The sequence below is a fragment of the Numenius arquata genome, chromosome 2, assembly GCF_964106895.1.
Source record: "Numenius arquata chromosome 2, bNumArq3.hap1.1, whole genome shotgun sequence".
NCBI lineage: Eukaryota > Metazoa > Chordata > Aves > Charadriiformes > Scolopacidae > Numenius > Numenius arquata.
Window position 1 is genome coordinate 36,904,651 of NC_133577.1, and position 17,769 is coordinate 36,922,419.

Genomic DNA, 17,769 nt, shown 5'->3' on the forward strand with positions numbered 1-17,769 from the left:
CTCATCATCAGCCTTCCATTAGAGTCAGCTATAGTCTGATGCTTTTTTTGGGTATCCATCTAGTACCAAACTATGATTTTTAAGTTGATGCATGAGCACAGACAGAAAATTAATCAGAACTGGTGAGTGCCCATTAACATCTGCTGACAGATATTGGTACTAGTGGCAAGAACATGCCCAAATCCTGCAATAAGCAGGAATATGAGACATATTAAAAGGATGCAACATTCTGAAACTAGAGTCATACTGAACATATTGTACTTTACCTAAGCAGACAGCAGCTAAAAACAACGTACACATAGGCATGACTAATATTCTTTCCAAGAAGGTCATAAACCTGTTCATTTTGTTCAAGCTTTCAAATCTCAAAGCCATAGAAGGTCTCTGCAATTTATCACTCTCTTTACTTGCATGCATAAAATTTGCCACTGAGCAAATTCACAGTCACTTCTACCCCAACATTTTTTTAATACTGAACCTATTTCCAATTGCTGATTTCAACTGCTCAAAAAAATCAAGATGTTCCTGCATCACAGAGATATATATATAAAAGAAAATAACCAAAACGTGCAATCCTCACAACAAACTGACTGAACAGTAATAAGAACATGGAGTGTGTCTAATACAATAACGTAAATCATCATCCCAAGGCTCAAGGTATCATTTACTACTGCAGTGTTACCTACAGGAGGGCAGAGAAGGGAATGTGAATCGCTATTTCTTGAAACCCACCCAGGGAAACCGGCATGTTTCTGTGGCCTGCCTCTCACAGAAGGAAGGGTGCTGTGACCCAGATCACCCTTAGCCTTTTTTTTTTCTTTACCTTTGTTTATGTTTTTGTAAACTTCTGTTTGGCAATGAGAAATCCTGGCAGTCACTGGTTAAGTACAGGTACAAAATAGTTGCAGAGTTACTGCAATACGGCATACACTGATTCTGTTGGATAGGGAATTTTACTTACTGAAACATACAGAGAGTGAGAAAGATACTTCATTTTGCATTTGAGAATGCATCAGTTCTAAGCAATTTACACCAACTTTTTTCAATACCTGTGTTTCTGTTGTTTCAGACCACTGATTTTCCTGAACACAGATGCAAAAATGGTTATTTATAGAACACTGATCTCCAAACAGTGTATCCGTAACATAAGCAGCAATTCCCAATTTGTCCTAGTGCATTACTTCCTCCTCCTCCACTAAAAGCAGCAGTAAAACATATCTAGAAATACATTTTCAACACCCCCAGCATGACTCTTCCCTTTAAGCTGTTCCCATTGTCACAGAGACATGCCTCACAGCACACAAGTGAGATGGAGAGAGGTGGTGAGTCACACCATTAAAAGAAGAGAACCTCTGTTCAAGGCCGTTGTGTGGGATGGAGAAGGTCACTAATGCTACCACCAGGAGTTTCACCATTGGGAGTTAGTGTAACTTGCATTATACAGAGCAAAAATATACAGTCAATGCCCCTTTATTTGAGGTCCTCCTAAGTAATGGAGCAACCCAGAGATGCATTAGACACAATCAGCTGTGCATGCAGGTGGCTCAGACATGATACCAATCCTATTTTGGGAGATAAGACATCCTGTAGTCAGCCCAGACCAAGCAGCACACAGGACAGCCCTCCCTTTCCACAGCCCAGAGACACAGCCCGCCTGCAGGCCACACACATCCAAAAGGCTCCAGCACAGGTGGTACCACCAAGCTGACCCAGCGCTCAGGCACGCTGATGTCTCTGAATCATGCTTGAAGCCCAACTCAGGTGTTCAACCCGACCAGGCACAAAGCCAGCTGGGGTTCAGCAGGGATTTTTAGGTCCATCTCCAAACCAAAGGAATACAACAGTATGGGACCTTCAGACCCATGCTGGCTCTGACAGCAGGGAAGAGATCTGCCTTTCTGGGGATCTGCAATTTAACTAACAACCCTGCAGAGCTACAAACAGCTTGTGCCTTCCTATCCACATATACGATATACTTACCTGCAAAGTAGATAAGCCACCTATACACAAAGGATGTGCTGTGCATCAGTGACCCTGATAATTATAGCTTTTTTATGGCATGTTTATTACACATAGAAAGGAAAAAAGCCACAGCAAATCCAAACAGCCATTACTTCAGCAGTTATTACGCACACAGTTATACTGCAGAAAATTGAATTTTACCACAGTACAAAGATGTGCTTCTTAATAAAACGTCAAGCAATCATATGAATTACAATAGAGCATATTCCATATAGCAGCCCCTTCTCACAGCAATTAGCTATGAAGTATCCTTTAATTGCTCACTTTGAAACGTGGCTCCCCCTGCTTTTTTTTTTTTTCAAAGAAGAAAAAGAAAGCAATTAAAATCTTTAATGAGTGCCTGTTGCCTGCCCCCTAATTCACGGGCATTCTAATGTTCAACTTGTGTCTTTTCATAATAGACATAATTGCCAGATCCACTGCAACCCGTCTATACAGAACAGCAGCATGTTTTACACAGTGTACTGTAATAATGTAATTGACGTGATTCAATACTACCATTAAGAGAGAAAAACAAATGCTATGTGTGTAAGATTGACAACAAACCTTTGAAATCATGCAATTGATGCCTCTACTGCTAAAAGCTGGGAAATATTTAGTCCATGTCTTTTGGATCTCCACTCTGGCTGTTTTGCCTGTACTGCCAACAAAATGAATGAATTTTCACAACAGCAAGGATCCATTCACATGGAAGAGGCTACTGACTTTTCACCTAAGTTATTGATAATCTCTACATAGCACTTGAAGGTTCCCCTCACTAACATATACAAAGAAAATATTCAGGGTTGACTGCAAAGCTGCTGTGAAAATGGGAAGCAGCTGGAACAGGTAGGAAACACCGTACTCCAGCCACTCCCAAAACTTCTCTTACAGAGATACCACAATTTTCTCTATTTCAGACAAGAAGCACAGCAAATGAAAACTTACTGCCCTGTGAACTGTGTGGCATCTGTCTCATTTCTGGTAGGCAACAGAAAACAAGTTACTGGTACCCCATTCAGATGTCTCAGCAAAACAGCTCATTATTATTGGTTATCAAATACGTCCACAGAGATATATCTTAACTCTCACCAGGTATATTTTAATGTCTTGTACTGCAGCAGAACTAATTCCGGAAACATCACTGAATGTAAGACAGACATACTCCCCAAGACAAAACAGCCCAACAATCCCACACAAAAGGAAGAGAGAAGGAGAAAATAATGAAGTTTGTTTATGGATACTGTCCTGAGTAACAAGTCATATATTTGCTATCAATAATCTGCATTTAGAAAACTATCTTCCAAGAATTTGCATCCTCCTTGCAAGTTCAGAAACAAGATTTCCTACTGTAAAGCAGAAGAAAAAAGATCTCTATCCTGTATCCAGCACCTCACTTAAGAACTACTTATTCAAGTGGCAATTAACAGAGGTGGTGTATTTCCCATTACAAACATCCTATAATCCACCTTTGCAGGTCCCAAACACATAGCTTTGCCTTGCAGACCAGTTAAAGAGACAGTCAGGCTTGCTATTCTAAGTGCACAACCATGATTTGGCAGGAGCCAGAGCAGGCAATCCTGTCCCCAGTTGTCTCTTTCAGCTGCCATGGTCTGATAGCTCTCAAGAAAGTACTCGTGATGGTCATCCAGCTGTTATATCATCACTGGGCTTGGTGTCATTTAAAAACCAAAAAAATCCTACAAAAGCAACAAGAGATTGTTCTCCTTTGCCAATTCATTTGTTGGGTAGCATTATTTTATAAAGCTAGGAACTGTAGAGTTAACAGGTTTTAATTATTTCTGTGCTTAAAAATACATGGGTTTAATCTTATTCTGTTAAAGGCATGCTCACAGCCATGAGTTTGCTCTCACCAGTAAAAAGAACAGGACAAGTCCCAGTATCTTACTTCCCCCCTCACCATCTGTTCTGTGCTCTCAGGCTCTCCGAGGTCAAATCGTCTTTAGGGATTCAAACCAGAGATAAGATGGGGATGACATTTCTAATCTTTGTTACACAGGCACAGAATGTATTAGTTTTGGATACAAGGAGCTTCATTTTCAATATGAGTGAAGCGAACACAGAGCCAAAAAAAATAATCCATGTTACCTGGTATGTTTCGTGGACCGCACCAGCCAGAATCCCCAGTTGTAAGAGCCAGCACTGCCAAGGGCTGAATAAAGGGATTTCAGACTCTACGTTGGATCTCAGATTCAAGAAGGCAAGGTTTCTAAGTGCAAACAAAGAACTTTTTCTCTTTTTTTAAACCTCAAAAGTAAACACAAGAAGTAATAGAAAGTGTTCCATTCCTGGCTCTGAGAAACTTCTGGCTGACTTTAAGGGGCAGTGCAATCAACTCAGAATACTCTTGAGAATGGTTATTAAAATAAACAAAACTTCAGCTAAGGGTTAGTCCTGCCAAACCTCCCTTGCATATGCCCCACAGCACAAAGCACCAGAGTGGCAGAATCAGTGCCATTCCCACCGGTAGCACAATGCAGAGAAACCACGCTGCAGCAAGTCACAATATGCCCTTGGTTCTCCCCACAAACACAGCGCCACTGGTTTTGATGGGTTAAATGCAATAAGAAAGAGGACTAGTGGTTTAAAAATAGGCCAGTCCATTTTTTCCAACATGTGATAGGAACACATCATTCTACCACAGCCTGAGCTGTAAAGGCTGTCACCAGCTGGCCTTCTCTTGGTCTGAAGGACAGCATTTTCCTCCTCTCACAAATGCAGCCCAGCCATACCATAACTCAGGCTGTGCATAAAGAATGAGAATTTAGCCAGGAGGCCACAACACCCCCCCCTTAAAGACAACCCTGACTGTGGTAATCTTCAGGCTGCCTGATTTGTTTCACTAGATTCCTTCATGAGAACTCTACAGCCAACCACCGTGACTAAGTAACAGCTGGCACGGAGGAAAAGCACTTGCCAAACTCAACAACTGGGATGCTTTTCATTGTTTACTGAGATGCCTTAGCTTATGAAAATAGGTTCCCATTTTCAAAGGGACAGCAAGAATACAGGAGGCAACTCGTAAGAGTGCCATGAGGAAAGAGACCCCGAGCTTTCACTCTAAGTGTTAATATACTCACAGAAGCATCTTCAAAGCTCTGGAAGACGCTACCATGTTATTTTGCCTTCTGAAAAACTTAGGCTGAGGCAGAGTGAGTGAAATACTGAAGGAACCTTTAATTGCCCTGCTAGAATATATTCTCATTTCATCCCACCAGGACATGAAAAGTGGCTCCCTTCCAATGCAAGGTAAAGGGATAAGAACAAAAGCTGGGGCAGCATCACAAGCCAGAAGCCAGCACCAAGAGCCAGAGGTGTGCTGGAATGCAGGGTCTGGCTCACAACACCTTAAAAGCAATTTCTTTTCTTCCTTTCCCCCTTATAGGAACAGCTCTTGTAACACCTGTAACAACTTCTGGGGAGTCGCACAGATACTGGTGAAGCAGACAAACAGAAAAATAGAGTGAATTTTAGCAGCAAACTACCTAGCACGGATCTACTCCCTCCCTATAGGGCTTAGGGGGGGAAAAAAGGTGTTCCAGATATATACCTCTTGAAAAAGCTACCATGTCTCCTTATCACCAAATTTATCACATATTTACTTTGAGGTTCTCTGATGATTTATGCTCCTCCCCAGTACATCTTTGTTCTGCCCCCCTCCACGTGCTGACAATTCTACTGTACCTCCTCTCCCCGATTTTGTCTCCCTTGAGCTCATTTTGGAGTGGCAAAAGCCAGGAACAGGCATGTGGAGCAGCTGTTTGGCTTTACAGTGCTGCAAAAGAGTTATAATGGCATGGTTGCTCTTTTGTCTCTAAAAAATCAGACAGAAAAAGTACCTCTCTGGTGTCAGAGAAGCTGGAGAGCTCCCAGCAAGCCAACCTAATCGTATACTTCTGTTTCATTTTAAGGGGTTCAAAACTGTGAATACTCAAAAAACGCCTAATCCAGCCAAAAATCCAGGAACACAAACTATGTTGCTTACTGCCCTATAGAAACATACCATTATCGCTTGCCACTTACACTCTCTCCAGGAAGGAAAATATGTTTTATTCAGTTGTTAACTTTATATCATTAGGAAGACCTCAACTGGAAATCTGCTTCTTCTTAACTCCTTTTCCATGAGCTTCAGCAAGTTTAAAAAAAAAAAAAAAACAAAACCAACAAACTTCAAACAAACAACAAACCTGCACATGAGAAAACTCACCAGCCTACAACAAAACTGTCACAGAAAAGATGTCTCATGTCATAAATTAAACAAACTTTCCCCTTCTTAGCACCATAACAGTAAAACTACAGGAAAATATTTATGAATTGCAAACATATGTAAGAATCAGATTGCTCCCTCTGTTCCTCCATTTAGGAATCACATTCCTTTAGTTCTTAAGTGTACCTCTATACACAGCTGTATTTCTATAGACTTATCTTGTATTTTTGTTAAAACAATAAACTCATGGCAAGCCTATTGCTAATGCAAAAGGAAAGCTCAGATGTTCCATTTCCCGAAAAATGGAAAGACAGGTATGGTTCCTGCAGTGATCTACTACAGGATCTTTGATTAAGTGTTTTATATGCAGCAGATAAAAATGCCTTGCATCTGCCTCCAGATCATTCCTATATATAGAAGACAGCACTTAAGCAAACACAAGCTTATTTATTTAGCCTTGATGTCAGCACAGCAGTCCAGTTCCTATCAGCAGTATTTTCACATTGCTTCATCTGTAACTTAGTTACAGGATGAGTCTGCCATTTTACACACTGTCGGGTAAAGCAGGGATAACTCAAGCCCTCACTCCTGAAGTCTCCACTTCCAATTACAAAAAACTCTTTTAACTGCAGAAAAGCTCTTGAAAACACAAAGCAGATGTACTGTAGAAGCTTAATACAGAAACCACTAAAAAGCACAAAGTATAGTAACACTCAGTGATTTTTAAGTCAATATTTTGGGGTGGTTCTGCTGCTTCAATTTTTCCCCAAATTTTAAAAGCAAACAACTTTAAGTTGCCATGTTCTGAAGAAGTCTGCAGGAAAGGAGAAGGGCTTGAGCCAGAAGAACCAGACAAAGAAACTAAAGGAAGCAAAAAACAACACAAAATGAAGTTTCCACAGTATCTCTTCTCAATTTGTCTGAAAGTTGTTTAGAAGTTCCTAAGAGGGTCACTGATGCTCCGAGGTTTTGAAATCTCACTTTGAGCTACAAGTAACCACCCAGTATTTAAAGCAAAGTAACTTTCCTTACATGTTTTCAGAAAACATTCCTCACACACTTTCTGTATGTTTGCATCTTCTCAGAATATGAAAATGATCAAGGGTTACCATGAAGTTTTCAATGCAGTTGTTTTTCTCCACCTTTTCCCCTTACTCTTAAAGGGATTTTTTAAAGCAACAGATGTTGTAAGTAGAAGAAATCTAATTATTTTACTGTAGTTCATTATGGATGTTTCTGCATGTGACAAAACTTCCTGTATCATCAGCATCAAAAACTGCCAAAGATCACTCAAGACTGAAACAGCTAAAATATTATCCCTGCAGACTAAGGAATGTAAGCAGGATATTGTATCCTGCAAATGCCAAACAGCAGGTACCACAACCATGCCTGAGGCTTTAGGCAAGGCTCTCTTCCTCTCATTCTTGATCCATAAATCCACACAGATGTTTTGAATGGTAACATCAGTCTACTGACAATGTATCTGAATGTCAGAACCTGCATGCAGCTATGGCAAATGCAGTCACTTCCTCTTCTTAACAATTCCCAAAACCCCTCACTACATTCCATTTAATAAAAGTGGTGTCACTAACAAAGGAATAAATAGCATTTCCTGTTCAACAGTTTAATCCTTGCTTCTATTTATCTAGCGAAGATTCCGTAAACAAAACCAACCAGAATACCTGACATAGAAACACTAGATATTCCTTTGTACTGTTAGTATTACAAACTAATTTTTGGCTTACCATGGATTCACTGATTAAGAGGAGAAGAAGAGCCTCTTCTACGTTGTCTTGAGGGCAGTACGCACTGAAAGACAGAACACATTTTTCTGAGGAAGGTCAAGAATTATCCTGTCAGTCTCTTTCTCATTTCACAAGAAGAGCAGTAACTTGAAACATCTCATGCATAATTCATTTGCTAGGCAATACCTTCTTTTGCAGGTTCTCATAATTAAAAGCTCTGCAATATATCCTAGATGAGCTATACTGAACCATAAATAGACTATTTCCATTTGATAGCAAAGAGAGCTATTTGGCTGGATTTTCTTCCTTCCTGGGAAAAAAAAAAATAATTAAACACTCTAGCTTGAATGCTTTATTTTTCCAGCAGGCCTTTTGATGGGAAGTTAAAAACAAGAACATACAAAACTACTACATGAATCGGTGACATAATTAGCAGTACCAAAGAGCGTTCAAACAGTCTCCTTCCTCTTGCCAAAAAAGTGAAATAAAAAAGAACGCTTACTTCTCTTCTGTGTACAGCTCAGGCCTCCGACAAAGAAGATTGCTAACATAAGACTGATGTTCCTTGTTCATGAACTCAGGAAGCGGATCAGATAAAGGGCTCCAGTAACAGTCTTCACTGAGGGAATGGAGAAGCACTTGGGCTAGCTGTTTGGCTGCAGTCTAGAGATGAGCGAACAGTACAGAAAAAGACATCAGTGAAGCCTTCTCCAACACAAAAGATTCACCCCTCCCCACGTTCCACTTTGGGAAGGAGATGTACCAACAACATGACAGGACCACTTTTCAGAAAGCTAGAGTAGCTAAAACAGCTGCTAGAAGTCTACAGCAGTGGCAGTTTCCTCCCTCCTCTGAAAAGGCCAGCCTTCTGCATTTACATGGTCTTGTTGCAATGCTGTAGGAAAAAAGTACCAAAAATGCCTGACGGCAAGGGATGCTTTGGTGAATGAAGACAACTGATTGCCACACGGACCGCGTGTGAGACAATCTCACAAATGTTACTATATCAAAGTATGACGGTACTCCACTGCATTCTCAGCCACAGAATTTTGTATGCAAGTCCCAGCCCAGAGGGTACTTTTGTATTAGGTTTAAAAGATCAACCCTTTGTCTGTTAATATTGCTCTTTCTGCAGCCTTTTATAGCTTCATCTTGGTACTGCTTCTCTCTTTTTGTTACAATAATGGAGTGAGAAGAGGGCTAGGAACTCTATACTGAGACAGCAACAAGGCATGCCCGTTTTTGACCATTGAGTGGCCAAGGATCATTAAATACTTGCTTCCCAGTTCATACACGTAGATGGCAAGCAGGACACAAAAAGGCACAAGTTAATTTGACTTTGCAAAACTATTTTTGGCATTTGTCCTTGTCCCCCACCCAACAAATCTCTAAATTTTTGCACTGTAAATAGATGAACATGCAAACAAGCACAGAGACATCAAAATGGGTGGTATCTTCTGTGAACTCTAAGCAGCAGAGCAGTCTAAGCTGTAAAGGAAATACTGCACAGAACAGAGTCAGCCTGAAATTTCAGCCCTTCTGTCCTAATGCTTGTAAATATTATTTTGGAACTTCTCTGACTACTGCATATGAATTTTATATGTAATTTACACTTCGAGATCTGTTACGAGGCCACCAAGAGTCATTTTCTTTTAAATACCAGGACAGCTATGATTGATAAACTGAAGCATTACTCCACTTGAGGTATGACATGTACAGGACCAAGTAAATCATACTGAGGTTAAAGTTCCTGTTACCAGATTCAGAAAAATAACTTGTTTTGATGCAAGGTTCCTTATTTTCACCCACCTCAGAACACATGAATTAACTGATTTAGCCTAAAATGCAACAACAGGAGTGTGCACTGTTTCTTAAACACCAGAAAGGGAGGTTTCATAGATGTACCTAGCAAATGGCGATCTGAATGCATGATGGTGCCTCAAAGGAATATTGTCACATACAACTCCCTGGAAACCCCAAGCCCTTCCATGCACTCTTACTGACAATTACAGAAAGCCTTCTGTTTCTAACTAGGTTTCTCTATGCTTTTTATAGCAAGTAACCATGAGCAAAATGGCCTAGGGGCCTGCGACATTAGCCAGTATCATTTTACCATCTCAGTGTGTAATTATTTAGTCAGTTTTACCCTGAGGAACCAACTCTCCTATATTTTCTTCCTACAGGGAGGGAAAGGGAAAAATAATATGCCAACAACAGAAAGATCTCTACTGGTTCACACAGGAGTACAGTTTGTGATAAGCCTTTCAAAAGGCAAGCAGCAAATATTTTTAGTGTCTTTGATTTTAACATACAGTACAGTAGCTGTGTAAATTAGCCCCATTCTTGTTTTGAATAAGACCAAACAAACCAGAACAGGCCAAGACACTGATTTATGTTATTACTGCCCTTGGCTAAAAAAAGCATCATTATGCTTGAGGAACACTGTGATCCCACAAATTAGGAAAAAAAATCATGTGTTTCACTTTCATGCTTGAAAAACTTGTTTAATTAAGCACATTCCTCCCTTTTCCCTCTTGACAGGTCTTTAAAAATAAGTAAGAAAATGAAAATGCAACTTCCAGTAAAGTGGAAATCCCAAGAAAAACTATTGGATGAACACCTTCAGATTTCCCCTCAGGGATAAATTACCCCCATGGGTGTTGTATGGCTCACCCCAGTTGCACAGGGACAGGAACACTTGAATGCCACATTCTGTCATGGTATAGGAATGGTAGATGGTTAGACTCATTTCAGCAAAATGATAAAACAGGCGAGCAAGAAAAATCCCCTGAACCCTGATCTCAATCTGGAAAAGGATGGAACCATTTGAGCTTGACAATTATTTAAGTCACTTCTTCTAACTCCCTGCACAAACTTCCACATACATCTGTATTCTCAATTAGGCATATAAGGTGATCCCAAGGTAACAAGAAGATTCATTTCCAGAACAAAAGTTCCAAAATACACAGCTGTGAGGAATCTAGGCAAAAAAGCACCCAGGATACCCTTTCTGCTCCTACTTTCATTTTAGCTCTGCATTTGCATGTGAGCTAGACATACAGCCAGTCCATCCATTGGAACCTGGCACTCTCCATCTCCAAAATGCCATGCAAACCCATGCCCACCTGCCTTGCTGAACTTCCCTGGAATTACACAAAACATAAATCTGAACCAAGCACAAAACAAGTTTAGTCGTATCAATGTCAGTGCTTTTAGGGCTGCAAAGTTTTAATTCACACTCTCAAAACTGTTATTCTTCATGTTGTTGACCTTGTCACCTCCTGAGTAACTTCAGGACAAGATCTCTTAAAGGGAAGGGGAGACAGGAAAGAACCAGTTAAAAGTCTAAGAAGTTAAACAGACACATAAATAACTTTTTCCGTGATTTCTTTACCAGAGGCACTCAGGATAACAGGATGCAGAATGCAAACACCACCAACAAAACAAATTTAAAAAATTAAAATCACTCTGTACTGTACTGTATTGAAGGGAGTTTCATAGGAAGAACACTGAAGCACTTGAGTCTAAAAAAGCACTGCTTGTTGCAAGAGCCAGAAGTACTTAATGCTTCTACACGCAAATGCAAAAAGGTGTGCACGCACAAACTGAAAAGCGAGAAAGAAAACAAGACATTAACACCTGAGGACAGCACTGTCAAACTAAATACATCTCCGTTTCTACCAGGACTAGAAAACACACTGAAAAAAACCCCAAAAGTAACCCACATGCCCAGGTCTGAAGGCTTGGAGGTTTCAATTGGGCAGGTCTTTGAATTAAGTGCATCACTTGACACATCACTTCCAAAAGTTTAAAAAAAAAAAAAAAAAAAAAGACAGCAATCAATCAAGTGAGGACAAACACATTTTTGTACTACTGCATTGGTTAATAAACAGAGATAATTCCTGCACAGCAGATTACCCCACCTTCCCATCTCCCCTTACCATTCCCCTTACCATTTTTAAGGTCTGAGTAGCTTTGGTTTCTACAGTCCGTAGTATTTCTCGCAGACTCCTCATTCCTTTCACAATATTTCTGTGGGGAAGGCAGGAAAAAAAACATCATAAAAAACTCCAAAAAGTAGCACACTGGAGAGAAAATATTTTTATGATGAGCGAAAGCTTGGCAACAAACTTGACATTCAAACAAGCCAATGAAACAATCACTAATACTGAGTGTGCAGTAGTGAGACAAGTCACTCTGAGGCACAGATAGGACAATGGCACCGAGTAAGGCAGTGACTGTAGCATGCCTACTCCAGATGGCTTCCTAGGAGAAGATCACATTCACATTTGACGAACAGAGGGGACATTTGGAAGCCTTTCATAGCTCATATTTATAAAGCAGATGCTTCTTCTTAAAAGCATCCACATCTCCTCTTCATACACACAGATTGTACTTGTTTGAATTATATTGAGATTACATGATGCTTTTAAATTATGATTCCTTTTAGGTGGTGCTTAAATGCCTTGTGTCTGATGGTGCAGACACATGATAAAATTACAGTGGTTTAAACAGTTTATTATCAGGCAGCTAAGTTGCAATAACTGTCTGCAAGCACAGCTTAACCTGCAGTAAAAGAGGGTTAGGCAAAAAAAAAAAAAAAGTAAATCACATTACTCTGCATACACCATAAGCAATTAAAGCAGACTAGTTCCCAAATGGTATCTTAATCGTGTGTCTGAGCACTGAGAGATGCAGAGGGGAAAGCTTAAACACTGGACATACCAGTTAAAACATCTGCAGCCTATAAGCTCTTCAAGGCTAAGGACATGGCCCTACCACCACAGTAACTACAAAGTGGCTCAGCTCACTTTCATCACAAGGTGGAAGCTACCCAAAAAAACTCTAGCTATCAGAAAAGGAGCAATGCTGTATTGAAATAAAGGCAACCAGATAAGCAGTTATACTGTTACATTAACTGCCACTTTAGTTTATTGCAGGAGAATTTTCTGTGCAGATGAAACCTAGATTTCATTTAAAAAAAGAAGCATACAAAATGACAACCTTTTCTGTCAATCCGATTAAATTTTGAAGGTAAGCTGTACAGACTGTGCTTGTACCCACTTTCATGCACTGCAAACCTTCTTGCTGTCCAGAAAAAAAAAGCATATATTTGAAGAAATTAAAAAAAAAACATGGGGGGGTGAGGGGAAAATAAGTAAAGTGTGACCATGTTTACCACGAATATTGGCTACATAAAATACCACCCTAAAGCTTATGGTCACCAAGTCAAAGAATGCAAATACGTGTGACCTTCCTACCAATCAATACTCATCTCAAAATTTTAAACTTTGAGGTAATCAGTAGATTACCTACTTGTGGGTAACCTACAGACAAGCAACAAAGTAAGGCAAGAGCAAAATCACTGGAGACTTGCCCCTGTGGAGAAAGTCAGAAGCTGTCTTTCTTTCTTTCCTTCCACTTTGTCCTAGGTGAAAGATATGCTTTGAATTTATCAAAGGATAAACGCTCAAGGGAGGTTTTGTAAATTGGACTTTAATGCTTCAGTAGGCTCTCCAGTTACAGGGCCAAGACGTCTGGTGCTTTCCTGTAGGTCTAGGAATTAATATACCCACAAAGATGTAGTTCTAGACATTAAACTGAGGAAAGCAATAAACCACATTGTGATATTTATGCACAAGTAGTCACATGAAATCCAACATAATTGTTACATGCTATTTATTATCAGATAGTCAATGCCAATAAATTCCCCCATCTAAACAAAATGCACCTGCCCAACTGCTCTCCTCAATTACCGAAAACTACTGGCATTTCCTGTGCTTCCTTGGGCTTCTTAAGAGGCTGAACAGAAGACTTATGGCATATAACAGTTCTACAATATTTTCAGAGATGCATATATTTAGATTTCTTACTAAGATAATGGTATTTGTCTTAATAAAGTGTCAATTCCATTAACTAGCATCACGAAGAAGATTACTGACCACTTGCAAAGCAAATTAATTCCACGTTTGGCACATACTTAAAAGATGAAAAGCCTGGAGAATGTGCTAAAAAGAGACAGTTTTGTTCCCAGAGAATTGGAGCACCATTTCAGTTCCACTTTTTAGACAAGATCATAAACAAAGTTCAGCTTCATGGCAGAAACACCTTACTCTGGGAGGGGGGAGCAAGAAGAAAAGGAAGGAATATTGACACACTGAAGTGAATGCAAGAATAAATCGCAAATTTCTGCCCATTTGCAAGTAGTCAGGGCTGAAACCATGACCCGCATGACAAATGCCTAGTAACACCTTCAAGAGAAGGCAGGAGTGCAAAATGGGCAGCAGAGGAGGAGCACCCAGCACTCACCACCTCCCAGACAGGTGCTTGTGTGGTCAAGGTCTCTCAGAGAGCACCTGCTCCAGGCTCTGAGCTCTCAACTCTGAAACATGCAAAGCATCTGAAAATGATACCAGTTCTACAGGACTGAGGATTTGGTTTGGCAGCTTTCATATTTTGAACTTTATCGAACGTTATTAAGCTGTGACAGGAGACAGAGAACACCTGCCAGCAGTCTGCAAACATACCTCACTACAGGAGTTTGTCTTTCCACTCTACTGTGCCAAGCCAGGAGGCCATCTGAGCACACATTTCATTTTAAGTATATGAATTGCTCCACTCATAACGATAAGGAACTTATTGTTCTATTAAAAGATATCCCTCATATACTAAACGTGCACCTGAAGAGATTTTTTTTTTAAATTAGGACCTGAAAAAGTTAACAAAAAGAAAAGTGTGTATTTGAACAGAAATACATGTATGTAAATCAGTGAATGAGGATGCAAACAAAGTCTCTGGCAATTAATGGTGAATTCATTTGATCTTGTCTAGATCAGAAACTAAGCAATCTTGAGCCTCTGCAGGACTTGGATAGAAGACTATCTAGAAATCCCAGGTACTGTTGCCTCAAGCCATGGTATCATAAGTGAACATCAGATCATGGAAATTAAATGAGTTGGAAGAGTCCATGGGCCCCTACTGCACTGCTAAGATGCCAGGAAAAGAAATGAGGCAGAACAGGAAAGGAAAAGCACATGGTCATTAAACTGCTTTGATTTTAGCCACAAAAGTGGCAAGAGAAGCATTTAAAAAAAACATGATTAAATGTGGTTTAGGATTCAGTTATAGCTAACCTAATAAAGATGAACACAGAAAATCACAGGCACAAACTGTGACAAAGAGCACCTTGAGTCCAACTTCACAGGAAAACCTGTTTTGTTTGCACAAGTACCGGGTTAATCCAGGGTAAGTAATTACCAGTCCGTGAATCAAAGCAGTTGTATCACATTTATGTCATATTGTTTGGTTAACACTACACATGATTTTAACATACAAGAAAATAAAAGAAATACACTGTCTTCTATGCAAATTACTGGGGAAAATATTGATAATGAACTAGAGTGGACAGCGGGCACACAGATCTGCAAAGACAGTCCGCCAACAACATGGGCACCAGAAGATCATGTTCTTACACCCACTCATTAACTGTTAAAACAGCCACTAACAGTTGGAAGAGACAGACCATCTTGAGATGACTACATGGCAGTTTGCAGAGGCACCCCTCCAGGGGAAAGCGGCAACTGGAGCACACAAACAACACCAACACCATTGCTTCTGCCCAGCTCCTTTTGCATCTTTGCATCTCACCCAGGTTTCTCAAAAATCTATACTTTCTCCTTAAACAGCTGTTAATGCACAGGCCCAAAATGCACCTGAAGAAGTAAGCTTCAGATTCTCAGATTCCTATGAATGAACATACAGGACAAGTAACTACAACTAAAGCACATTAGAGTTTCCTAAAGGCAGCCTGTCTGTCAAGTGAAGCGCCCAGAAAAACCCAATGCAAAACAAAAACTTAGCACTTCTCTAGATCCATCCAGTAGGCAGTGTCCTGGATAAGGTTGTGAGACTGTGAGGACCGAAGAGGAGATAAATGAGGAGAAAGCCCACATAGATTCCTCAGAAGAGATTAATAGACTGGCAGACACTGTCCTGCCTGCCTTTGTACATTAAATTCTACTGTGAAACAACACACACGTGAAGTTACTCTTTCAAAGTGCCCTTGCAAAAGAGGCCTAAAAAATTTCAAAAAGGAAACTGAGTACTCTAGAAAACTGACAAGAGAAGAGAAGAGAAGAGAAGAGAAGAGAAGAGAAGAGAAGAGAAGAGAAGAGAAGAGAAGAGAAGAGAAGAGAATTGTGTAAGCTTACCCTACTAGGAGTTTTCATTGGGGTTTTCCAAAGTAATTTAGGTCCTAACTTGAGGGATCATAAGGAAATCCAATTTCTAATGACTGCTTAGTATTTATTCTTCAGAAATTCATTTTCTTCAAAAATGTCCCATTTAGAGTTTCCAAATCCAACCACATCCTCTAGAAAGCTCTTTGTCTTGCTTGTGAAACTCTACAAACACTTCAAGTGCCATTAAGACAGCAGTATACATACGACCATTACTTCACACAGGTGGAGCGTGTTTGCCCAAAGAAAATACTAAAAGCAACTTGACCAAACAGTATGAAGTAGTAATACCCACTCAACACTCTGAACGGAAAGGCAGTAAGAAATAAGGCTGATCTTCACACATCCACATCCAAAAAAAAAAAACCAAACCCACTGCAGATGCTGGCATGAAAGACAACTGGCTGATTCCTACAGTACAACAGCTTCTGCCTGCTTTTATTCTGCATCCACAGCATCAACATTGCTCACTGGAAGAATAAAAAAAAGCTTTCTTGGGATGCAGCAGGGCAATCAACTGCAGGAAAAGTGTCTTCAGCAACACAATATTTTTAAGTAAACAGCTTATTAAAAACATCTGCGCAAGTCTTGCACAGCTGCAAGACTTGTTGGGCCTTACAGATGGCAATTCAACATCTGAAAGGGAGACCGGACCTTTCTTTTGGACTGGTGCTTTCTTTCCGCTGCATACTGCAAGAGAAAAGGGGATCCCTCATCATGCTCCGATAGGATAGGATCATGCTTGTTCCTGCCAGCAGAAACAAAAGCATGACAACACTACTCACACCCCTCAGCTCTTATGCCTGGCAAGACAAGAATAAAGCACCTGCCATTTCCTTTGTACACATGTGCCGCTGGGGAAGGACTTCCTACCCGATAGGACCTACCCCCCTGCCAACTTGAGCATTCATCATCCAAAGTTTATTTCCTACCTGAATATGCTGGAAGCAATAAGGAGAACAAAAGCGTTTCTTTGAGCTGTTCAATATTGGATGGAGAAGTTTATTATACACATGAAGCATCCTAAAAAGCTTCTTCCCACTTCCCCCCCCTCTTTCGCTAATATATCCCAATGCTGCTTATGCCCTCTGGTGGCAGAAACCACACATTAATACCAGCCGGGGAGGGGATGAGAGACAAGCTGTGGAGTCCCACCAGGTTCCTTTCCCCCCCCACCAGAGCTTTCATTTCCCTGGCTGATGTTTCTCACTTGCACTGGAGGAGGCAAGAAGCGTGTGGGGCTCCTCTCCCGAAGGAGCCACGAGAGCTCCATCGCACCGACTGGGATGCTCTTTCATCAGGAGACAGCTACAGAGAACATTTTGCTGCTATTGCAGCAATTCAGCTTATAATCAAAGCGCTGCTTAATTCACACATGTATTTTGACTACAAATCGTTTTCCTGTAGGGGTTTTTGTGGGTTGTTTTGTGGTTGGATTTTTTTTAAGGCTGTCATTAAAATAACGTGGGAAGGGAGAAAGCAGGGCCCACAGTAATAGCTAAAACAACCCACTGGATATACTGAACTGGTAAAGACTGAATTTAAAACATTGCTGAAT

General features: G+C 40.4%; 1 protein-coding gene across 2 annotated transcripts in view; it reads right to left on the minus strand.

Moving 5' to 3' along the window:
• Positions 1 to 17,769, minus strand: part of TTC7A (tetratricopeptide repeat domain 7A) — a 182,558-nt gene that overhangs the window by 140,467 nt on the left and 24,322 nt on the right. For both annotated transcript variants that reach the window (XM_074144216.1, XM_074144215.1), the window contains exons 6-8: positions 11,928 to 12,006; positions 8,477 to 8,637; positions 7,975 to 8,038 (exon numbers count right to left, since the gene is read on the minus strand). In XM_074144216.1, the coding sequence (XP_074000317.1) occupies positions 7,975 to 8,038; positions 8,477 to 8,637; positions 11,928 to 12,006 (304 nt within the window). The remainder of the gene's footprint in view (positions 1 to 7,974; positions 8,039 to 8,476; positions 8,638 to 11,927; positions 12,007 to 17,769) is intronic.